We start from the raw sequence: 26,836 nt of genomic DNA, 5'->3' as shown, positions 1-26,836 counted from the left end.
CTGAGGCAAACACATCAAATATAAGAGGTGAACCACGACACAATAGAAACACAACACTAAAATGGTGAGTTGCACCTGGTTTTGTGGCTAGCCAAACCTTCCGCTTTTTTATAGAATATAAACAAACTAATCATAGATACCAGGATTGAAATTTAACATGTTTAATTGTTGCGCCAGACGAGTGTTTTGTCTACAAAAGACTCGTCAGTGACGCTCAAATCATAAAAAGATATTTAAAAAGTCAAATTAAGAACGAAGTTGGAGAGCATATTTAGAACCAAACATTCCTAATTTATTTTACAAAAAACAGCTATGATAATCTATTCCTGAATTAGAAAATTCTCATTAAAAAAAGGCAAAAAGCTTTTGTGACCATTACAATGAGGAAGACCAAGTGTACGATAAAATTTTATGACTTAGTTTGTTCATTGTCCAGTAAAAAGTTTGTCAATAGCCTGTCTCAACTGAAGTTCTGAGTTTAATATATAGAGAACATTTGGTATCAATGCCATTGAGACACATCTCAACAAGAGACCATATGACACAGAACGGTCTTCAACAATGAGCAAAGCCCATACCGCTTAGTTAGCAATAAAAGGCCCTGAAATTCTAATTGTGAAACAATTCAAACGAGAAAAGTAGTGATCTGAATAACGTTCAAAAAAAGAACTAAAACAAATAAGTAACACATCATCAAACGAAAACCACTGAATTACAGGCTCCTGACTTGAGACAGACACATACAGAATATGGCGTGATCAAACATGTCAGCTGAATCCAAATCCTCCCCCTAACCTGTGACAGTGGTGTTGCAGTACAACATAAGAACGAATTATAAAGATCAGTTGAATAAGTCTCAACTCATCAGATTGATACAAATAGAAGTTAATGTAAAAATAAAAAAAATAAAAACACATTGAAAGACTGCTTGTGGATTCCAATCTTAAATTTCTGGTGTACAAAATTATAATCCTGGTACCTTTGATAACTATTTACACCACTGGGTCGATGCCACTGCTGTTTCGTGCCGAGGATATCACCAGCCTACCTCGGTGTTGACATGAATATAAATTATGTGGTCATTTTTATAAATTTCCTGTTTACAAAACTTTGAATTTTTGGAAAAACTAAGGATTTTCTTATCCTAGGCTGTTAGATTACAAAAACATCAGTATTTCACGGATTTGGCTTTACTTTTGGACCTTTTGGATTATAGCTTTATCTTTTATATAAGCTTTGGATTTCAAATATTTTGGCCACGTGCATCACTGAAGAGACATGTATTGTCAAAATGCCATCTGGTGCAGGAAAATTGGTACCGTTAATGTTGTTACATTAGCCGTATTTGTATGTGAAAAGAGAGCCGAGTGCGTCAGTCTCTCCTGTCAGTACATAGCCTCTACACTACCAATACTCCATTGGTGCCTCCTCGTGGTAACACACGGATACTGGTCTCATTCGATGCTAGGCTTAACTGATGGAGATCGTGGAGCAACAATGGCCCTGTTGATGCAGTGTGTAGGCCCATCGGCGTGTGGATATGCCCTAGCACTCATTAACCTTGTCCCAGCTATGGGTAAATAGCCAGTCAGATGGGGGTTGATAGCCCAGAAAGGCAATCCATCTAGGAGAGACAACTCTGATACCAATTCGGGTAGATCTTTGCTCGTAAACCTAGGCCGGCATTCGATCTAGGGGAATGGAACCTCAACTACAAATCCACTGGCCCTCCAGGTTAGGGGGTTCAGCACAAGACTAACTATCTCGTCTCATAAAAAAAACTCTAGTTACGGAAACCAGACCAGTAAACATAAACAATTGCAACGGTATACCAGTGGATGCACGTTGTCAAGGCAACAGCATGAACGTTGTTAGTGAAAGCTTTCTAGAAGCTAACAACAGGAAAAGCAACCACCTGGGGCCGAAAGAACATCTAAAGATTGGAGCATGGAACGTACGAACCATGTATGAATGTGGAAAGACTGCCCAGGTAGTTAAAGAGATGCAATCGTACAATATTGATATTCTTGGAGTAAGCGAATGCAGGTGGACTGACTGTGGATCTGTTACTACATCTACAGGTGAAACGATTATATACTCAGGTAGAAAGGATAATAAACATCACCAAGGGGTTGCTATTATAATGAACGAAAAGGCTGAAGGTGCACTCATTGAATGGTCACCAGTAGATGAGAGAATTATTGTTGCAAGATTCCATTCCAAATATGCCACAATGACAATGATACAATGTTATGCACCAACAAATGATGCAGATGATGAAACAAAAAGAACTTTTTATGAGAAACTCCAAAGTATAACCTGCAAAACACCACGACATGACATCCTTATAGTCTTAGGTGATATGAATGCTAAAATAGGAATTGATAACTTAGATAGAGAAAGAGTTATATGCAAACATGGACTTGGCACTATAAACGAAAATGGAGAACTACTTGTAGATTTTTGTGGAGATAACGACCTTGTTATTGGAGGTACACTTTATCCACACAAAAACATCCATAAAATCACATGGAACTCCCCAAATGGTCGTGACAAAAACCAGATAGAACATTTGATGATAAACGGAAGATGGAAAAATTCACTTTTTGACGTGAGAGCTATGAGAGGAGCAGACAATGGTAGTGACCATCACTTGATTTGTGGTAAAATTAGACTGAAGCTAAGAAAAGCAGTAAAGAATAGAACCAACAAGAGGGAAATATTTGACACATTTAAATTAAAACAACCTGAAATTCTCAAGCTAAGAATCAGGTTTCAAGTGTTAGAAAACCTACAAGACAACAAGCCAAGTACTGTAGAAAGCTTAGAATAGGGATGGAGTAGGATTGAAACTGTGTTTAAAGAAACATCAAGAAACACTCTAGGGCTCCGACAACGTGAAAGGCAGAAATGGATAAGTGGTGACACATGGACTAGCATTCAGCAGAGAAAAAGACATAAAGACAAAATTGAACAGCACAAAATCAGAACGAATCCAAACTACCCTAAGGAAAGAGTATTCAGTCAAAGACAAAGAAGTAAAACGTAAAGCAAAAGCAGATAAGGCAATATACCTAGAGACACTTGCTAAAGAAGCAGAGACAGCAGCTACTAAAGGAGAACTTAGCAATGTTTATAAAATCACGAAAGAACTAAGTGGTAAGCACACGAGCTCCAGTGTACCATGTAAGTCCAAGGATGGTAAAATACTAGCCTCAGAAAGTCAACAACTGGAGAGGTGGACTGAACACTTTAAAGAAACATTGAATGCAGAACACCGGCAGATGTTCCAGTTATAGAACAGTTTGGAATGGAACTAGACATCGATATTGGGGAAGTATCAAGGGATGAGATCAGGAAGGCAATACTTAAACTCAAAAACGGGAAGTCACCTGGCTTAGATGAAATAACAGCTGCAATGCTTAAAGCAGACATAGAAACAAGCACAACCATGTTTCATGAACTGTTTAGACATATCTAGAGGCATGACACTATTCCAAATGATTGGGCAAAGGGTCTTATAATCAAACTACTCAAGAAAGGAGACCAAAGTGACTGCAACAACTGGCGTGGTATAACTTTGCTGTCAGTACCAAGCAAGATACTACTGAGAGTACTTTTAAACAGAATAGATGATGCTATAGATGAAATTCTGAGGAAAAAGCAGGCAGGGTTTAGATCAGGTAGAGGATGTATAGACCATATTTTTACACTCAGAAATATAATAGAGCAAAGTATAGAGTGGCAAAACATACTAGTCCTTAATTTCATTGACTTTCGTAGAGCCTTTGACAGTATTAAAAGAAGTTGGTTATGGGCCATCCTTAGGGCATATGGTGTACCTTTTAAAATAATCACCTTAATACAAGCTTTCTACAACAACTATGAATGCTGTGTATTACATAACGGCCAACAGTCAGAATGGTTCCGAGTAACATCTGGAGTACGACAAGGGTGTGTAATTTTACTTATTCATTACAGCAATAGATTGGTATATGAGAACAACATTGGGTAATGAAATCACAGGCATCAGATGGACCATGAATTCTTTTCTTGAGGATTTAGATTTTGCAGATGATATCTGTCTACTTTCCAGCAACAGAAACAACCTGCAGAACAAAACCACCAGACTGAATGAAACAGCACAAAGTATAGGCCTGACTATTAATGAGAAGAAGACCAAGCTCATGAACAACAGCAGTAACACAATACAACCAGTATATTTGGGACATAACATCATAGAAGAGGTTGAGGACTTTACATATCTTGGAAGCATGCTAAGTAACACCAATGGAACAGCAAAAGATATAAGAGCCAGAATAAGCAAAGCCAGATATGCATTCTGCCAACTACAGCCCATATGGAAGAGAAGGTCAATCAGTCTGAAAACAAAGATCAGAATATACACCAGCAATGTGAAGTCAGTCCTTCTATATGGGGCAGAATGCTGGAGAATTATCCAATCAGACATGAAAAAGCTTTCCTCATCAACATGAGGGATATGTAATCTGGTTAATTAAATGAATTGTAACTACTACACAAATTTAATATTAATTTTTCCCAACCCTTGTCTAAAATGCAAGCCAGTACAAAAAGGTTGATAAAAATTTAATCAATGGAAATGAGTCATCAACATTTTATTGATTTTGTTTATGAACTTATTAAAGTCAACAATTACAGGAAATGGAAATAAAAAAAAACCAGTTTATTTTCTGGGGAACACTTTCTATGTACTAAGTAGTATGGATGAGCATCTTGAATCCTTTTCACCACTTCAAACTTTATAATAAATCATGCCATTATCTAAAACTACTAAAAAAAAGATGCTATTATTCACCAGAAATGTCATAAAAAAATAGTACAAAATAAGGTGGTCGGGTAAATAAAGCTGATAGTTGTCACATATAAAATTCTAAAGGTCAGAAGGCATATTTTAAATTGACTAATATATTTTAAAATACTCCTTGTGACATTCAAAATTTACATTTATATTTGATCATACTGTAAAACCAGTTGTACTGTATGCTTCTGAAATTTTAGGCATGTTTGACACCAGAAAATGTAATATATATTTTTTGTTAGTATTAAGAAAGTGTCTCAAGTGTAAATTTGAAAAACAGTGGTCTCAGCAATTACACTAGTGATAGGTTGAGAACATATAGATTATTCAAGAATATTTTTAAATTTGAAAAATATTTATCTGTGGTAAATAATGATAATGATAGAGTGAGTATGACAAGGTTCAGAACCAGCAGTCATAAACTTCATATTGAAATTGGTAGATACACTATACCAAAAACTCCTATAGATAACAGGATTTGTAAGAACTGTAATATAAATTTGGTTGAAGATGAGTTACCTTTTTTATTAAGTTGTCAAAAATTTTCTCATTTAAGGAAGGAGTTAATCTACAACCGTTTAAATAAAAACATTACTAATTCCACAAATATTCATTCTCAGTTTATGTGGTTGTTAAGTAATGAAGACACTGATGTATGTAAAAGTATAGCTAAGTACATAAACATGTGTTTTTTACTTAGAATATAAGTGTGAGATTTTTGTTTGCTGATTATAATATGTAAAATGATTACTTATATTTTTTACACTAGAGTTACTCCCCTTGGAACACACATACCATGATACTTGTGTAGTATCAGTTTTAGTTAAGATTGTTAAAATGTTATTCTTTGTTGTATCTATGCTATTAATGATTATGTTCATAATTGAGCTTTCTTTAATAAAATATTTCGTATTTCGTATTTCGTATTTCGTATAATTATCTAAACTCCATGATATTGCATAATTTTCAAATATATCTAAACTCCATGATAAAACATAATACATAATGAATATATACAGGTCATGTAGGTAATATACACATGTTTTTGTTAAAAATATATATAACGTTAATATCTTTAAATAAACAAATATTTTGAAATATCTTTATGTATGTATAAAAATGGAGGGTAACTGGATGTCCGGCTAAGCTGTTCATCCTTACCACGAGTAACAAGAGTTCGACTGTAGTTTATTTATGCATGGCCTTTATTGAGGCCCCTCATGGGGGGGTCCTAGTAATCACATAATCACCATTTTTTTGCCAATATAATCACATAATCATTAAATATTTGCTTATCTTTAGTAATCAAATAATCATAAACTAAAAATACAGTCCTAGGTAATCAAATAATCATGAAATATTTGGCTTAATAATCAAATAATCATTAAAAAAAACGGTCAAGTAATCACATAATCAAAAACCCCATGAGGGCCCTCTTTATTGGCCGTCTATACAATTGATTATATCAACTTTGATAGATAGTTGTCTCATTTTCAATCAAACCACATCTCCTTGTTTTTCTATTTACTGTCCATTCAGTCCAGTGTGTGTTGTCGTGTGGTTCTGTAACATATGGTCAGCCATATAAAAAAGAAGATGTGGTATGATTGCCAATGAGACAACTATCCACAAAAGACCAAAATGACACAGACATTAACAACTTTGGTCACCGTACGGCCTTCAACAATGAATGTTTGTCATGTTTGTCAACAAACTTAACATTTATAAGGTTTATCGCCAGTATGTTTCCCCATGTGTCTAGTTAAGCTGTTTCTTTGACTGAATCCTTTACCACAAACATCACATTTATAAGGTTTGTCGCCAGTATGTGTTCTCATGTGTGTAGTTAAGATGATTCTTTGATTGAATCCTTTACTGCAAACATCACATTTATAAGGTTTATCGTCAGTATGTGTTCTCATGTGTGTAGTTAAGATGCTTTTTTGATTAAACACTTTAGAGCAAATATCACATTTGTAAGGTTTATTACCAGTATGTGTTCTCATATGTGAAGTTAAATTGCCGCTTTGATCGAACCCTTTACAGCAAATATCACATTCGTAAGGTTTATCACCAGTATGTGTTCTCGTGTGTCTAGTTAAGCTGCCTCTTCGACCGAATCCTTTACCGCAAACATCACATTTATAAGGTTTATCGCCAGTATGTATTTGTATGTGTTTATCTAAGTTTCCTTTGTGATTAAAAACTTTACCACATACATCACATGTATAAGGTTTGTCACCAGTATGTATCCTCATGTGTGCAGTTAGATCGGCTCTACCTCTAAAATCTTTACCACATTCATCACATTCATGAGGTTTCTTTCCAATGTGTTTTCTCCGGATGTGAAACTTTAAACCATCACTCAAACTAAACCCTTTGCCACATTCATCACATTGAAAAGGTTTATTGTTTCCATTGTGTCTTTCTATGTGTTTAGTTAAGTGTGTTTTATGAATTAACCTTCTACAACATATATCACATGTGTACGGTTTAACACCAGTGTGTTTTTTCATGTGTTGAAGTAAATAGGGTTGCCGACTAAACGTTTTATTACACACACCACATATAAAAGGTCTATCAGATGTTTGTTTTCTCATGTTTCGGGACTTTCCTAGCAACTGGACATTTATGGAATCATTGTCTGTTGTGGTATTTCCATCAAATTTAAAAGGTCTAATTCCTGCATGTGTTCTCATTTTTGTCTCTAGATTTAAATTACAACTCCAATCTTCATCACAAATAGTTTGTTCCACAATTTGACATCTTGTTTGATCCTGTGGTGCATGGCAATGAGTCTCACCAAGAGAGATAATTAGTGGTGCATGGCAACAAGACTTGTCAATGGAGATAATCCCAGGAGTTTTTACTTCGTTATTAGACATAGTTTCTAATACTCTATATACTTCGTTGCTTATCTGTCTAATGGATATCCTTATTTATTCTGTATGTAGTCCATCTTTGAAATGTTTTACTTTAATTGTAAATTTTGAGATATGGGGAGGCAATGCCAATCATGTACCTGTCAGCTGAAAATACATAAATGTGTATTCATTTACTTTATTATCTACCAACAGTCACAACCGATATATATATATAAATTCGTCGTTGCAGAATGTAATGCATCCTTGAAAATATTTTCAAAGTGTACACTCAAACGTCATGATTGGTGCAATTTGCACAAGTCATCCGGATTGTAGAAATTGGGATTTGCAAATGAGTTATTATCGGGGAAATTATATACATTCCCATGTAATATATAAAATAGTCGAGCTTTAAAATGTATATTCAAAAAGTAGCTGTAAATATACTGGCTTCTTCTATCCACATTCTGACATTTATTTCAATTAAAAAACAAACACAAAATCATCAGAACGGAACAAAATTCGAACTTGATCTGTAACTTAATTGTCATGATAAATCCATAACCCAAATATCAAATCAATATCATTTAGAACGAAGAAAAAGGGTGGGAAGCTTAATAATAAATTTTCACAGACAGACAGGCAAAATGCAAACACACAGTCCACTTTGACTTCGTCATTTTGGAACTACTACTGCTGTACATGTTAGTCCAAATAATTAAGACATCTTGAGAGGAGTACGCCTTACGTCCAAGGAAGGCGTCAAAGCAAATATTTAAAATAGCCTTCCAAGACGTCATAATTATTTGGACTAAATCGTGATTTCAAATTCTAATATATAGTTTTGGGATGCCTTCGTTTATACATGTCATAAATTGAGCTTACGACGTATCTGTTGACACTTTTATATAAGAAACATATGATTTAAAAGACGTAGGATGTTCAACCAATTAAGAAGTTCATAATATTATATGAATTGATTTGCAAGAGCAATAACTTGAGACTTATTACTTTATTAGTTGGTCCGATTTGTCTCCGGGCCGAAATGTCATTCGTCTGTAGGCGTATACAGAGTTAAATGTGTGATCAATGATCATCAATGTAAAACGTAAACTGGACCCCTGTTGTGTTCACTTATCACTACACTGACAACAGGTATGGCATAAATCTCGTGGTCAGAATTCTGACCACGGGATTTAATAATTCGACGAGACTAGTACATCATGGGCTATGTTTAATAATGTATTATACTGATAGCAAATCAAAGAAAAATTAGTACATTTATTACCCTACTGAGTTCTTAAGGGAACAAAAGATACCGGCTCAGTTTGTCAAGAACATGTTAACACGCTCGTTGGTAATTTATCTGCGCTACAACCATGGGGTTAATTAACAGATACTTGTTTATTTTGCGGCATCGCAGTACTAACATTTGAGGTCAATTTCCTATCGCTTTAATTGGCCAATTTTATTAGCGAATCGTTGAATTTGTAAGACTCGTCCAATTAATGCCAATGTGACAATAGCCCCAACCCGTTCCTTCGGTGCGAAGCCATAGATAGAACGGCGGACCAGTTTATGTAAAACGCAGCATGTAAAATACGGACATATTATCCAAAATTTTATGATTAACATTAATAAAATATCAACACATCATCCCAATGCATAAAATATAAATATAAATCATAAATATCCATGAAAAATACAAACCTTTCATGGCATGTGTTTCTTTGTTGACAATGTATACATGAAAGGGCGATAATCGATTCTGAAATTGTTTATGGAGCGCCTGGTAAACAATTGATTTCTTTACTAACGGCACAATTCATGCCCACAATTCATTGCTCTTCATACAAACAAAATTTGAAAGAACATGATTCTTCATTTGTTATTTCTTTATGGTGAAGAACATGTGATATATTGAAAAAGAAATGACATGCGTTTATCTTGAGTTTATCTTGAGTTCAACTTCGTACTTTATTTGGCTTTTTTTTTTAAACTTTTTTGGATTCGAGCGTCACTGATGAGTCTTTTGTAGACGAAACGCGCGTTTGGCGTATATATAAAATTTAGTCCTGGTATCTATGATGAGTTTATTATCAAGTTGACCGTACAACACACAATTAATTTACACGCTTGAAAATATAATTTACACACATCAGAATATACAGATATACTAATCTCATAATAAAAAGTGAACACAGTACATAAAGAGAACACCTGCAAAGGGGTTTAAAAGAAGTTAGATTAGATTAGATTAGAACGCATGCATATTATTGAAAACTTGACATTGAATTAAATAACTGCTAAATTCCCTAATCTTCTTGTCTCCGTATAAGCATCCTTTATAAGGATCACCACCATGAGTTATGGCGTATAAAGGAAGTATTTGGTGCCTGTATCGGAACAGATTAATGTGAGCATTAGCCTACCCAATTCCCCAGCCAGGCCGTGAAGGGTCTTATTACCAGAAAGTTAACCTTCCACTAAACATAATACAATATAACAAAATAAAACATACCAACTCACACACTCACCTGATTCGCTCAGTCCGCAAAGTATTAAAAGTGTATTTTTTTCTATGTATCAAATATCCTTTTTTTAAATATCTCAGTGTGTGTTTTAAATGGGAAAGGGTCATCCCGGATGCCCCACAAATGCCTTGGCAAAATACGTCTAAGGTAATAACGAGGAATCGGTTAGGACAAAATCTATCAACACCGACACTACCAAATGCCCTGCTGTATCAATAGTAGAGGAAAGCCGAAAATCCTACTGAAAAGGATCTCGGAAAGAAACTACCGATCCATTAGGAGAAGAGCAAGAACTCTCAGACTTCAAATGATATGTCTGATAGTTTCCAATGGAAACTACTAATGGATCCCATATGGGCAGATCACATGTCTCAAACATACTTGAAAATATCTGCAGAGGTTTTCCTCAACAAGAAAATAATGACCGAAATTGAAAGTATATAATCTATGGATGATAAAATGCATCAAAGAAAGCAATTTAGAAGACTAATTTGGATGATGTTGATGGATTCTCTCTGCAAAAATTTCACGTCCGTTCTCATCGACATTCACCGACACTAGAAACTATACATCTATATGCGGTTTTAAGTTTATTTATTTCTCGAGATTTCTTTATTGTTAAAATTTATGCGACAAGCAGTTGCATATTTAACATGGTTATTTTCCCCGAACGTGTAGATACTTTATTTTGTACATGGATAAACATAATAAAACGATAAATCATTGACAGAAAACAAAACATGAATCATTGCAAAAATGCATTATTTATAAATATATTTTCTGTCAATGATTTATCGTTTTATTATTTATATGTTTTTCTTAAGTAACAATCCTATTGTTTGGAATTACTGATCAAAATTCTTATTCTAATTCATCGTATGCAACGTTATATATATATATATATTGATGTTGAGACGAGTTGTATATATAAAACGTCTGAATAATAGTAGTCAACGATTTTCCCCACGAGGGAGCTGGACCGCTACGAGTAACGATACATGTACACAATAAATAAATTATATAAACGTCTAAAAAGTGTACACAACAACTCTAAATACAAAAACATGTAACTATAAATGTAATTATTTATAAATATTTCGGATAACAGATATAGAATGAAATTCAAAACAGTGTGGCTATGGCCATTGATTGACACATTAAATTCATCCATTGACTGGGACAATTTACGTGAACGTTTGTTTGTAACGACCACTGTTCACGACGTACCTACGATAGGCATTTAAACTGTGGGGTTATTAAAGGTTTCTTAACGCCTTTAGTTATAAAATAATTCGAAAAAATAATCAGGAATAACCTTTATGTTTTGATTTATATAATTGATATAAATCAAAACATCGTGTTATTTCTGATTAATTTTTCGAATTACGTTATTAAGGTGTTGAGAACCTTTGGTGACCCCATAGTTTAAGTGTCTTTAAAAAGTACATAGTGAGCAGTGGTCGTTACATACAAACGTTCACGTAAATTGTCCCAGTCAATGGATGAATTTAATAAAAAAAACGAATCATCTTTAAGTCTTCTTAGATTAAACTATTACAATCTTGAAATTTATACAATAAAAAAAGTCAAACCGAACATCAGTTAAGACGCTTGCATCATTCTAAAAAATATATATATATAAGCTTAATGTGAAGCCATTTCGAATATGGTTTTTATCAAGAACAATGAATTGCACATTTGTAATAAAGGAAACTATATTGTTTACCTTGTGCTCCATAGATATATATTTTTTTTTAAATATTATCGCCCTTTAGCGGATATTTATAGATTCATGAAAATACCATTCAGGTAAACAGGTCACAGGTAAATACATTGCAATAAAAGAGTAGGTAATCGTAATCTTTTTAGTGGTGTTTGACATTAATTTATATGGTGTTTGACATTTATATTTGATGCATAAATGTCTTTATTTAAGGTTCATCATAACTAATGGACAAACATGGCTTTATTTCCAAATCTTAACTTGAACTACTCTGAGTATAAACTTGGCACTGGCTACGGTTACATGGAAATGTAACAATAATAAAAATATTATTGTTACATTGGAGACTAATTGCCGGAATGCAAGGCTGGGTAAGGAAACGATTAATTACGAATGTAACAATAATTATTGAGTCTATACTACGGTTACATTGCGTTATTGTTACATCAATTCACTTCAATGTATACACTGGGACTATAGTAATATGTATTAAAATAAAACTTGAAAACTTTTATTTGAATTTATACAATTTTTTCAAATTTTTATTTGCAATATTACAGTTTCTTCAAATCCCTGTTGTTTTTTCGGAGCATGTTTTATTCCGATGAATCTTGGTGCAACCAAGCAGCCATCACAAACGAGTGATGTGGCAATATGCACGTCTGCATTCATACTGTACAATTATAGTATGTACTATACTTTTTTAAGTTAAAGAAATTTTCAATATCTGTCGTGCTCCCGCTGAAAAAAATATATGTAACTTTTTACTCTTGCGATCAAGGATTGTATATAAAAATCCCGTGTTGCGATGTTTATATTTTCGTCCAATTTTTTTGTTGGAAGTGTATGTGAGGTTGTAATATGATTTTATTATCGTCCATTACTGATTTCTATGTTCACCTCCGATTTCCATATCCAACCTAGCATATAGCTTAAAAACCTACAAAACATAAAAATACAAGTCGCCAATTGATGTTAACATATGCCGACATGTTGAAACTGGTGGAATCGGTGTTTTCATTTTCAGAGTCCAAATATTTTTAGATAGTAATTTCATTCTTATTGGCGAAATAAATTAAGCAACACAGCTATAGAAGGTTTAAATTTAATTAATCTAGCGTACATTGAAGGGCATTAATGTAACAATAATGCAATGTAACCGTAGCCTCAATTATTATTGTTACATTCGTAATTAATCGGATCCTTACCCTATCCTGTATTCCGGCAATTAGTCTCCGATGTAACAATAATATTTCCATGTAACCGTAACCAGTGCCTACAAACTTACCTGTCCAGTTGGAAAAGTTTCAAAGCCTAGATATATAAAAGTTAAATGCATTCTGTGTTACAGACAGATAATATCATTTTAGATTTTGATATGGGTTTTGTTTTTCGTTCGTGCTGTAGGTTTTGAAAATAAACTAAGCGGCTGGAACACAACTTTGAGATGCTCCCTCTCAGGTAAAAACTATATTGTATCGTATCATTCACAGGCGGAAACCCGATTGAAATGGAACAAAAGAATCGAAGCTCTTTGTTAGAGAAGGCGATAAATGCTTACTGTAATGTTTACTATAGTAACAAAAATTTTTTAAGTTAATAGAAACAAATAAAATGATAATTTTCTTCTCAATTACGAAGTGTCATATTATAAAAACACCATTTGCATAAGGTTTCAATTCATCTATTACATAGTTAAGCAGAACAATTAGATATCAAGTCGACGAAATGGGTATCTATCAAGTTGGATGTAGAAAATGCATAACTTCCCATTTTTTGAAAAAAATAGTATACCACAGACGGAGAACATATCAATCTATTAGTTCAGAAATTTTCGTGTCTGCCCTTCCATTGGTGACTCAAAAAAACATTCTAAAACATGGGTAATAAGTGTACCGAAAAGAGAAAATCGAGTGCACCTGTTTATCATGTTTATGGTAGGGCGTGTTTGAGTTGAATATTTTGTCTTGAAAACGTACAAAGCAAGAATATTTTATACATCATCTCGCTTCAGATTCTATCATTTGTCAGCCCAGTAGTCAGCACTTCGGTGTTGACATGTATATCAATTATATGGTCATTTTATAAATTTTCTGTTTACAAAACTTTGAATTTTTCGAAAAACTAATGATTTTCTTACCCCAGGAGTAGATTACCTTAGCTGTATTTGGCACAACTTTTTGGAGTAGGTGTGTTCGAATATCTATTGTTTACTAAAAGTACTTGACGACAGTCTTTCAAGTTGGATGATGAAAATGCACATCTTCGAACAAAAAATATTTTTTTGTGTGTGATAACTAAAGGTTTATAGTCTTCAACCAATAAAAAAATCTAGTCTGCCCTTCCAAGAAATATTTAATTAGAATTTTTATACGACCGCAAATTTTTTCAAAATTTTCGTCGTATATTGCTATCACGTTGGCGTCTGCGTCGTCGTCGTCCGGCGTCCGAATACTTTTAGTTTTCGCACTCTAACTTTAGTAAAAGTGAATAGAAATCTATGAAATTTTAACATAAGGTTTATGACCATAAAAGGAAGGTTGGTATTGATTTTGGGAGTTTTGGTCCCAACATTTTAGGAATAAGGGGCCAAAAAGGGCCCAAATAAGCATTTTCTTGGTTTTCGCACCATAACTTTAGTTTAAGTTAATAGAAATCTATGAAATTTTGACACAAGGTTTATGACCACAAAAGAAAGATTGGGATTGATTTTGGGAGTTTTGGTTTCAATAGTTTAGGAATAAGGGGCCAATAAAGGGCCCAAATAAGCATTTTTCTTGGTTTTTGCACAATAACCTTAGGTTAAGTAAATGGAAATCTATGAAATTTAAACACAATGTTTATGACCACAAAAGGAAGGTTGGTATTTATTTTGGGAGTTTAGGACCCAACAGATTAGGAATTAGGGGCCAAAAAGGGACCCAAATAAGCATTTTTCTTGGTTTTCGCACTATAATGTTAGTATAAGTAAATACAAATCTATGAAATTTAAACACAAGGCTTATGACCATAAAAGGAAGGTTGGTATTGATTTTGGGAGTTTTGGTCCCAACAGTTTAGGAAAAAGGGGCCCAAAGGGTCCAAAATTAAACTTTGTTTGATTTCATCAAAATTGAATAATTGGGGTTCTTTGATATGCCGAATCTAACTGTATATGTAGATTCTCAACTTTTGGTCCAGTTTTCAAATTGGTCTACATTAAGGTCCAAAGGGTCCAAAATTAAACTTAGTTTGATTTTGACAAAAAATGAATCGGTTGGGTTCTTTGATATGTTGAATCTAAAAATGTACTTAGATTCTTGATTATTGAAGTTTTTTTGGTCCAGTTTTCAAATTGGTCTACATTAAGGTCCAAAGGGTCCAAAATTAAACTTTGTTTGATTTCATCAAAAATTGAATCCTTGGGGTTCTTTGATATGCCAAATCTAACTGTGTATGTAGATTCTTCATTTTTGGTCCTGTTTTCAAATTTCAAATTCTACATTAAAGTTCAAAGGGTCCAAAATTAAACTAAGTTTGATTTTAACAAAAATTGAATTCTTGGGCCTCTTTGATATGCTGAATCTAAACATGTACTTAGATTTTTGATTATGGGCCCAGCTTTCAAGTTGGTCCAAATCAGGATCTAAAATTATTATATTAAGTATTGTGCAATAGCAAGTCTTTTCAATTGCACAGTATTGTGCAATGGCAAGAAATATCTAATTGCACAATATTGTGAAATAGCAATTTTTTTTTTAATTAGAGTTATCTTTCTTTGTCCAGAATAGTAAGCAAGAAATATCCTATTTGTGCAATAGCAAGAATTTTTTTTAATTGGAGTTATCTTTCTTTGTCCAGAATCAACTTAAATCTTTGTTATATACAATATACAATGTATATACACTTTTTACTACCAACTGATAAATTTAAATAATCTTTACCATTCAGTGATAACAAGCAGTTTTTTTACATCTTAATATTTTATGATGTATTTAAATGAGTAGTTATTGTTGCAAACTCCATTAGAAATTTGAATTGATATCAGTTTTGAAAAAGGGAAACGGGGATGTGAAAAAAAAGGGGGGGGGTTAAATTTTTCTCATTTCAGATTTCATAAATAAAAAGAAAATTTCTTCAAACATTTTTTTGAGAGGATTAATATTCAACAGCATAGTGATTTGCTCAAAGGCAAAAAAAAACCTTTTAAGTTCATTAGACCACATTCATTCTGTGTCAGAAACCTATGCTGTGTCAACTATTTAATTTTAGATTTAAAAAGTTTGAAGAAGAAATCTTTAATTGATTTGTAAAATCTTGGCATTTGTTTTGTGTATAAAAAAAACCATGTAATGTCAAAAATTTGATCACAATCCAAATTCAGAGCTGTATCATGCTTGAATGTTTTGTCCATACTTGCCCCAACTGTTCAGGGTTCGAGCTCTGCGGTCGTATAAAGCTGCGCCCTGCGGAGCACCTGGTTTTTAATGTTTAGAATTTTCAAAAATTCCACCTGACAACCGATTAGACAATAGTTTAAGTTGAATCAATGCAGACAAGTTCATTAACTGATGCTCATTAACTAGAACATGTATTACATTTGTCTTTTAAAATACAACTGACATATAAGGATCGTAATAATACTATGCTAATACATTTATCGGTTTTCAAGAGCACAAATTAGCAGCGCGTCATCCCTACAATGGCTTCCATTTTTACGATTGTGAAAATTAACTGGCGTAATGGTGAGATAATTTTGACAAAGTAGAATCCTGACTGAACATTGACAAAGTAGAATCCTGACTGAACATTGTCAAAGTAGAATCCTGACTGTGTTCAGTCAGGATTCTACTTTGTCATAATTATCTCCCCATTACGCCAGTTCATTTTCACAATCGTAGAAATGGAAGCCATTGTAGGGATGACGCGCTGCCAATTTTGTTCTTTGAAACCGATAAATTTATCCACATTGCACCATTACGATCCTTATATGTCAGTTGTATGTTATAAGACATAGTATCAACTAGCTAATGACCATCAGTTAATAATCGTTTCTGCATCGATTCAACTTAAAACTATTGTCTGATCGGTTGTCAGGTGGAATTTTCGAAAATTCATAAACATTTAAAAAAAAATTCTAATTAAATATTCCGTGGAAGGGCAGCTAGACTAGATTTTTTAAGTAGTTGAAGATTTTAAACCCAAGATATCACACACAAAAAATCATAATTTTTCGAAGATATGCATTTTCATCATCCAACTTGAAAGACTGTCGTCAAGTACTTTTAGTAAAAAAAATAGCTATTCGAACACACCTACTCTGTTTTTGTGATTCATAAGATAGGTATTTCACTTGACCCATATATTTCATCTTTTAGCGCTGTGATGTTTTTATGCTATAAAGTCAACCTGTAGCTTTAATTTATGAAAATGATAGAATCTGAAGCGAGACGATGTATAAATTATTCTTGCTTTGTACGATATCAAGAAAAAATATTCAACTCAAACATGCCCTTACATAAAAAGGTGCACTCGATTTTCTCTTTTCGTTACAATTGTTACCCATTTTTTGGAATGTTTTCATGAGTCAAATAATGGAAGGGCAGACACGAAAATTACTGAACTAATAAATTGGTATGTTTTCCGTCCGTGGTAATTTTTTACAAAAAATCGGAGGTTATGCATTTTCTACATCCAACTTGAAAGATACCCATGTCGTCGACTTGATATCTTATTGTCCTGCTCAACTAAGTACAAGATAAATTGAAAACTTATGCAAATGGTGTTTTTAGAATAGAACACTTCGTAATTGAGAAGAAAATTGTCATTTTATTTGTTTCTATTAACTTTTTAAATTGTTGTCACTATAGTAAACATTACAGTAAGCATTTATCGCCTACTCTAACAAAGAGCTTCAATTCTTTTGTTCTATTTTAACCGGGTTTCCGCCTGATTGATCTGTAATGACATAGAAAATAGACAATAGCTATCTATAGACTACTTTATGTGTGAGTGAAATTAAGGGTGTGGACTTTCATAGAGTGGACAGTTTCAAATGAATTCAGATGTTTGTTTATTTTACACCTTCTACAGAGAGGGAAAAAATGCCCATATCCGAATCCAATAAAAATATATATATATATAATATCTTTCTGAATTTAACTTTTATATATCTTGTGGATGCCAGGCCTTCGAACTAAACAGGTAAGTATATACTCAGCCATTTTTGTCTATTTGTTATTTTGTACAAATTGCAATTTGTACAGGCACGTTGTGTACAAGTTATCATTTTGTACAAATTATAATGTGTACAAAAATATTGTACAAATTATAATTTGTATTTTGACTTTGTACAAATTATAATTTGTACAAAACGTGCCTGTACAAATTACAATTTGTAAAAAATTTGACCAAAATTCACTTATAACTTGTACAACAGTTTTGAATATGAATTTTGGTGAAAAATGCATTGATTCACACGATAGAATTGTAATTAACTGACCACACACTAAACTTAATTAACAAAATACACCGTTTTTTCACAACTACAAAAGGCAGGTTGATCTTCGAAATTTTTGAGAGAAAAAAAGTAAACAAATAGGATTTTTATACAAATTTTTAATACATAAACTACTTTTTCTTAAAAAAAAGAGATCATTCAATAGTACTGCTTGATTAGTTCTTATCGTTATTTTGAGGATTTTTTTTTATTTAGAAAGTTTGCAAAAACCATTATAGTTGTAAAATTTGATATTTTGTATCGTGAAAGATCGTGTATAGCATTTTGATGATCGTGAAAAGGATCTCAAAAGATATGTTGCCACTTATTCGTTATTTCAAAAAGTCCATGAAAACAATCAAATCTTTCTTTAAACAAGTTATAGTTTATATTTGTAATTGGTACATCAAAAGATTGGATTTATATGACTTATTCAGCTTCACTTTTGTTTGTGAAAAGATTGATGGTTCAATGCCATTGGGTCTGATGATTTTGCATACGTTTAATGTTGTTTTTTCAAGCTTAGATTGTCTCAACTGATTTCCGTTAAGTTTGATATTTATAAAACAAAGATCCTTGTTGAAAAAAAAAACATTGATAAAAAAACGTCAGAAAAACAACTGACATATTCCTGACTTTAGCATAGTCATATTCCTTAACCAAATGGGGTGTTTAATCTCGCTTTCTTTCTTGGATATTTATTTGTCTAAAAGTCCAACTGAAGCAGTGAAATACACATGTTTATTCACAGCAACGGTTCTTGAGCTTCAACGTTCGCTATGTGAAGCAGTTAAAATGCCAGTAAAACAGGTCGTCATCGATTTGAGAGTCAAAAGATCATGACGATGGTTTGTAATACCTGATTCCATAAATCACTAGATCAACTGCTCAAACGAATGATAAAGAACTAATGTTTGATTTTGTAACTTAGGTGTACTGTGTGGTCATTTAATAGCATTTCAATAATGTGTATCGATGCCCTTTTCACCAAAATCCATATGATAAATAATTGTACAAGTTATAAGTGAATTTTTGTCCATTTTTGTACAAATTGTAATTTGTACAAGCACTTTTTGTACAAATTACAATTTGTACAAAGTCAAAATACAAATTATAATTTGTACAATATTTTTGTACAAATTATAATTTGTACAAAATGATAACTTGTACACAACATATATACACTGTTATAATGAGCTGTCAACAATACAATGATTACAATTTGTATATATTTAGGTGCTACGGTACCAGCCTTTTTCGAATTGCACAGTTTGTCATGAGTTTGTCGACCATTGACTTAATTGTGTAGTATGTTCCTACATAAATCCTTGCTACTAAAGGCGTTCATAGAAAAATACTAAAACACGTAAATTAATAGGTCGTTACTTTATAGCAGTTTATAAGTTCAAAAATGCAGGGTTCCAGTTAGCCCATGAAACGTTTAAATAAAATGATAAATTAGAATATGGTAAATAAAATCATCATAGAAACCAGGACTATATTTTGTATATACGCCAGACGCGCGTTTCGTCTACAAAAGACTCATCAGTGACGCTCGAATCCAAAAAAGTTAAAAAGGCCAAATAAAGTACGAAGTTGAAGAGCATTGAGGACCAAAATTCCTAAATGTTTGGCAAAATCCAGCTAAGGTATTCATGGTATTCTATGTCTGAGGTAGAAAACCCTTAGTATTTCAAAAATTCTAAATTTTGTAAACAGTTAATTTATAAATATAACCATATCAATGATAATTCATGTCAGCACAAAAAGTAAAAGACGGTATTTCTGGTAATAGAAATAATAAAGATCAATCGTCGTATAAAACAATGTCAAAAAAGTATCGTCCTGTTCCCTAGTTCCTATGATAATTATATAGGTTCAGAGGAAGGACGACAATCAAGGTGTCGTGTGCAAAACTTTTCATGTCACGTGGTACGATTTCAACTTCCGTTTTTTTTGGCAATTTCAAATTTGATATAGGTTGGGACCAGTCGGCAATCCTCGGTAGAATCCGCTACTCTCCTTCGATGAGGATACGGAATCAGCCGAGTTTAGACGAATGAGGTTAGGACATGGGTGAATTAATGAAGTAAATATACATTATTATATATTTTCAGCCTACAAGAACAACAAAGTCCAGGAACATTTCCTTTTGTTTCTAACTCTATACACATAAAGTAAATCACGTAAAACTAGGATTAACTTCACATAAACGAATTAGAGATGTTCATTACCAGACAAACACACACGTTCTGAACTGATATGTCTAATAACAAAGATAAAACTTCTACGATTATGTCCCTTGGTCAGACTAATTTCCAGGCACCTGACCAACCAAGATGTCAATTTAAGGAACAAACTATTTGTGATAAAGATTTGAGTTGTAATTCAGACCTTAAGAAACAAAAAGGACCACATACAGGGATGAAACCTTTTAAATTCAATGAAGACATTAAAACAGACAGTGATTCAATAAATTCCCAGTTGCACGGAAACGTGAGGACACATACATCTGATAGACCTTTTATATGTGGATTGTGTAATAAAACATTTAGTCGGCAGCCTAATTTACTACAACACATGAAAATACACACTGGTGCTAAACCGTATAAATGTGAGATATGTGGTAAAGGGTTCAGTACAAAGGGCATCTTAAAAACCCATCTATTAACACATACCATGGAAAAACGTTATAAATGTGATGTATGTGGAAAGGGGATTAATGGTAGTTTACAGGATCACATGAGAAAACATACTGATGTAAACACTTTTAAATGTGATGTGTGTGGAAATGGGTGTACTACAAGTAACAGTTATACGAATCACATGAAGACACATACAGGTGACAAACCTTATAAATGTGATGTGTGTGGTAAGGAATTTAGTCTAAATAGCGGATTAAAGTCACACATGAATACACATACAGGTGATACACTTTATAAATGTGATGTGTGTGGTAAGGAATTTAGTCTAAATAACGGATTAAAGTCACACATGAATACACATACAGGTGACAAACTTTATAAATGTGATGTATGTGGTAAGGAATATAGTCTAAAAGCCAGTTTTAAGGCACACATGAAAACACATACTGGTGATAAACCTCATAAATGTGATGTATGTTGTAAACGATTTAATTATAAATCGAGCTTGAAAATACACATTAGAACACATGATGGATATAAAGAATTTAAATGTGGTGAATGTTGTCAAGAATTCAGTAGTAGTGCTGGATTACAGTTACACATGAAGAGAACACATACTAAAAGGAATAGACAGAGACCTTTTGAATGTGATTTATGTGATAAAAATTTTAAAGGTAGAGATCACTTGGCTAGGCACATGAGAATACATACTGGTGATAAACCATACGAATGTCATGTATGTCGTAGATCGTTCTATTATAGATGGAGCTTTGATAAACACGTAAAATTACATACGGTTGGTGAATCTTACAAATGTGATATATGCTTTCAAGTGTTTTATAATATTGTAAACTTAAAGAACCACATTGGAAGAACACATATTGGAAATAAACCTTATAAATGTGATGTTTGTGGCAAGGATTTTAGTCTAAATAGCGGATTAAAGTCACACATGAGAAAGCATACGACTGATAAACCTTATAAATGTGATGTGTGCGGTAAAAGTTTCAAACAAAGAGGCGCCTTAACAACTCATATGATAACACATACTGGTGATAAACCTTATAAATGTGATATTTGCGGTACAGGATATAATCAAAAAGGCAACTTAAATATACACATGAAGAAACATACTGATATTAAATGTGGTGTATGTGGTCTTATATTCATGTCTCATGAACATTTACAGAATCACTTGCCAACACACACACTTGAAAACACATATACGTGACTGAATTCAAATATTAAGTTTGTGGACTAATATTTATGACTCATCAGCATTTACTTTGAGAACCACTTGACATCCCACACTTGACAACACGTACCTGACTGAACTCAAATGTGATGTATGTGGTCTTATATTCATGTCTCGTGAACAGTTACAGAACCACATGACAACACACACTTGACAAAACATACTTGACTGAACTTAAAAGTGATGTATACATGTGGTCTTATATTCATGTCTCATCAACATTTACAGAACCGTGGCATCACACACACTTGAAAACACATACCCGACTAAATTAAAATGGTAAGTTTGCGGACTAATATTCATGTCTCATCACCATTTACAAAACCACGTGACACCACACACTTGCAGAACCACATGACAACACACACTTGACTGAATAGACTAAAATTCCCTGCATGTGATCTGGACACATTGAGCATGTGATCTGGACACATTAATCATGTGGTGTTAGTGATGAGCAGCTGAGACATCCAAAACCACTCTGTTTTCATATGTCATATATGTATACATTGAAATACTTATCCTATCATATATTTTTAACAACAAAATGACCTCTATGTACATGAACATGTATGAAACTAAGAATTACACTATTTCATGGAATTAAAATTTATTTGACAAACATGATTTTAATTTACATCAGCTGTATTCTGAATAAGCAGTTTCGAGATTATTTGTACTGGTGATATTATCATGATTATGAACAAGCAACTTTATTATATATTTCATTTAGGCTTTACACCCTTATATATACATATATATATTATATATATGAAGTGTGTAATACTGAACTTTTTCAGTGGCTAATCCCTACCACTTTGTTCATAGAAAGTTATAACAAGAGTGCACACGCTGAAATGTCTCGCCTTCTATACTAATCATTGATATTATGTTGATAGTCCTAAGTATAAAGCTAAGCTTTATTACAACTGTCACATAAACTTAACATTAACCAAGATAACTAAACAAAGACCAATGAACCTTGAAAAAGAGGTCCAGGTCAGATGAACCATGCCAGGCAGACAGGTACAGCTAACAATGCCTCTATACAACATATATAGTTGACACATTACTTATAGTTTAAGAAAAAATAGTCCAAAACACAAAAACTTAACACTGTGCAATGAACCGTGAAAATGAGGTCACGGTTAAATAAAACCTGCTCGACTGACATAAAGATCATAAAATATTTCCATACACCACATATAGTTGACCTATGGCATATAGCATTAGATAAAAAGACCAAAACTCAAAAACTTAACTTTGACCACTGAACCATGAAAATGAGGTCAAGATCACATGACATCTGCCCGCTAGACATGTACACTTAACAATCATTCCATACAACAAATATAGTAGACCTATTGCATATGGTATGAGAAAAACAGACCAAAACACAAAAATTTAACTATAACCACTGAACCATGAAAATGAGGTCAAGGTCAGATGACACCTGCCAGTTGGAGATGTACACCTTACAGTCCTTCCATACACCGAATATACTAGCCCTATTGCTTATAGTATCTGAGATATGGACTTGACCACCAAAACTTAACCTTGTTCACTGATCCATGAAATGAGGTCGAGGTCAAGTGAAAACTGTCTGACGAGCATGAGGACCTTGCAAGGTACGCACATACAAAATATAGTTATCCTATTACTTACAGTAAGAGAGAATTAAACATTACAAAAAATCTGAACTTTTTTTTCAAGTGGCCACTGAACCATGAAAATGAGGTCAAGGACATTGGACATGTGACTGACGGAAACTTCGTAACATGAAGCATCTATAAACAAAGTATGAAGCATCCAGGTCTTCCACCTTCTAAAATATAAAGCTTTTAAGAAGTGAGCTAACGCCGCCGCCGCCGCCGGATCACTATCCCTATGTCGAGCTTTCTGTAACAAAAGTTACAGGCTCGACAAAAATGTAACCTAAATTTAGTTATTTTCATTTTCCTGCCATGGACTATAAAAGTTCAGTTCCGATGCATTCGGCAATCCTCGGTAGAATCCGCTACTCTCCTTCTGTACGGAATCGGCCGAGTTGAGACGAATGGTTCCAATGGTGAAAGAAATTAATAATATGTGGCTGACTTATTTCAAACGATCTGATGTTTTAACAATATTATTTGTATTGCACGCCTAGTGCATGTTTGTTTAGTTTTTGCCTAAAATGAATATAAATGCTATGTAGTGGTTATAATTCATTTAAGCAACTATAGTTTGTATGTTCATGGACAGGTGGAAATGATGAGTTGTAGTGTATCTTAAGTTATAATCCCACGAGTTGTGGTTTTATTAAATTGCAATCAAAATGAGTTGTAGTGTATTATAACTTCTAATCCACATGAGTTGTAGTGTATTGTAAATTCTTATCCACATAAGTTTATGTGTATTGTAAATTATTATCCACATAAGTTTATGTGTATTGTAAATTCTTATCCACATAACTTTATGTGTATTGTAAATTGTAATCAAAATGAGTTGTAGTGTATTGTAAATTGTAATCAACATGAGTTGTAGTGTATTGTAAATTGTAATCATCATAAGTGTATGTGTATTGTAAATTCTAATCCACATGAGTTGTAGTGTATTGTAAATTCTTATCCACATAACTTTATGTGTATTGTAAATTGTAATCAAAATGAGTTGTAGTGTATTGTAAATTGTAATCAACATGAGTTGTAGTGTATTGTAAATTGTAATCATCATAAGTGTATGTGTATTGTAAATTCTAATCCACATGAGTTGTAGTTTATTGTAAATTATTATCCACATAAGTTTATGTGTATTGTAAATTATCTTATCAACATGAGTTGTAGTGTATTGTAAATTCTTATCAACATGAGTCGTAGTGTATTGATAATTCTAATCCACATGAGTTGTAGTGTATTGTAAATTGTAATCAACATGAGTTGTAGTGTATTGTAAATTGTAATCAACATGAGTTGTTGTGTATTGTAAATTCTTATCCACATAAGTTTATGTGTATTGTAAATTGTAATCAACATGAGATGTAGTGTTTTGTAAATTCTAATTCACATTAGTTGTAGTGTTTTGTAAATTCTAATCCACGTCGGTTGGAGTGTATTGTAAATTCTAATAAACATGAGTCGTAGTTTATTGTAAATTCTTATCCACATTAGTTGAAGGACATTTTAAACATTTAAAGCTTGAGAAATGATTATAAAAAAGACATGCAAAATGCATTTCATGTGTGTCATTGTCCTGAAAATAAAAGCATATTAATTATGATTTGATTTTTGTTTTTTAACGTTACTTTTAAGCACCGCTTTTAGGCTCATGTTCAAGAATATTGGACATCTTCAAGCGAGATAACCCAATTTTTTTTTATAAAAACTCTGATAGTTTTAAATTGCTCACCGAGATATATTGTATTATGACACATAATATCTAGTATGTGTATTAAAATTAAGTCTTCATAATTTTTAAAGTCAAAGGTACAATAAGTTAACCACAATGGAAACATAGGGGAAAAAGAAAAAATATAAATACTATTTTCTAATGGCCATTGGCAACAGTAAACGCTGACTTAAAATTATTTTTTTGAAGAATCATATTTGGAAATCCTTCTTTAATTTCACTTGCTATGGAATTTTTTTCTCACATTTAATGTAGAAAAGATATTAAAAATTATAACGGGGTATATAAGACCAGACACAAGTTGTTTCCTTTTTCCTTTTTCCTTTTTCGATATTCAAATTTTGAAAAATATTACAAGTCCAAACTGAATTTTTTTTCCCTCAAAAAAAAATTTCACAATTTTTTTTTTCCTCAAATTTTTTTTACCTCAAAAATTTTCATCAAAAAAATCTTTCCTCAATTTTTCCTCATTTTTTTTTCATTCCTTATTCGTTTTCTATTTCCTTATTCGATTTTCATTCCTTATTCGATTTATATTTCCTTATTCGATTTTCATTTCCTTATTCGGTTTCTATTTCCTTATTCGATTTTCATTTCCTTATTCAATTTTCATTTCCTTATTGGGTTTCTATTTCCTTATTCGGTTTTCATTTCCTTATTCGGTTTCTATTTCCTTATTCAATTTTCATTTCCTTATTCAATTTTCATTTCTTTATTCAATTGTCATTTCCTCATTCAATTTTATTTCCTTATTCGGTTTCTATTTCCTTATTTGGTTTCTATTTCCTTATTCGATTTTCATTTCCTTATTCAGTTTCTTTTTCCTTTTTCGATTTTCATTTCCTTATTCGGTTTCTTTTTCCTTATTCGATTTTCATTTCCTTATTTGGTTTCCTTTTCCTTATTTGGTTTCTATTTCCTTATTCGCTTTTCATTTCCTTATTCAATTTTCATTTCCTTATTGGGTTTCTTTTTCCTTTTTCAATTTTCATTTCCTTTTTCGGTTTCTATTATCTTATTCGATTTTCATTTTCTTATTCAGTTTCTATTTCCTTATTCGATTTTCATTTCCTTATTCGGTTTCTATTTCCTTATTCGATTTTCATTTCC

General features: G+C 32.7%; 3 protein-coding genes across 5 annotated transcripts; 2 read left to right on the top strand and 1 right to left on the bottom strand.

The window, feature by feature from the left end:
* Positions 1-1,861: 1,861 nt before the first annotated feature.
* LOC139494079 (craniofacial development protein 2-like) lies at positions 1,862-2,833 on the top strand. The gene has a single exon (XM_071282250.1). It carries the CDS (start codon positions 1,862-1,864, stop codon positions 2,831-2,833), a length of 972 nt encoding a protein of 323 aa, XP_071138351.1.
* A 3,030-nt stretch (positions 2,834-5,863) lies between these two features.
* LOC139494696 (zinc finger protein 502-like) lies at positions 5,864-9,468 on the bottom strand. The gene is made up of 2 exons (XM_071282873.1): positions 9,415-9,468; positions 5,864-7,869 (listed from the first exon to the last, which is right to left on the bottom strand). Exon 2 carries the CDS (start codon positions 7,723-7,725, stop codon positions 6,556-6,558), a length of 1,170 nt encoding a protein of 389 aa, XP_071138974.1. The 5' UTR covers positions 7,726-7,869; positions 9,415-9,468; the 3' UTR covers positions 5,864-6,555.
* A 2,552-nt stretch (positions 9,469-12,020) lies between these two features.
* LOC139494692 (zinc finger protein 227-like) lies at positions 12,021-25,597 on the top strand. 3 transcript variants are annotated; one of them, XM_071282868.1, is made up of 4 exons: positions 12,021-12,062; positions 20,557-21,365; positions 21,450-23,170; positions 24,257-25,597. In XM_071282868.1, exons 2-3 carry the CDS (start codon positions 20,702-20,704, stop codon positions 22,313-22,315), a joined length of 1,530 nt encoding a protein of 509 aa, XP_071138969.1. In that variant the 5' UTR covers positions 12,021-12,062; positions 20,557-20,701; the 3' UTR covers positions 22,316-23,170; positions 24,257-25,597. The 3 variants fall into 3 exon arrangements, with proteins under 3 accessions (XP_071138969.1, XP_071138968.1, XP_071138966.1); XM_071282867.1 differs by having other exon boundaries at positions 12,023-12,084; XM_071282865.1 differs by lacking the exon at positions 12,021-12,062 and having other exon boundaries at positions 20,705-23,170.
* The last annotated feature ends 1,239 nt before the right edge of the window (positions 25,598-26,836 follow it).

This window comes from Mytilus edulis, chromosome 11 (assembly GCF_963676685.1).
Source record: "Mytilus edulis chromosome 11, xbMytEdul2.2, whole genome shotgun sequence".
In the NCBI taxonomy this organism is placed as follows: Eukaryota; Metazoa; Mollusca; class Bivalvia; order Mytilida; family Mytilidae; genus Mytilus; species Mytilus edulis.
Note: the sequence above shows the minus strand (reverse complement) of the source record. Positions and strands in the feature narration are given on the sequence as shown.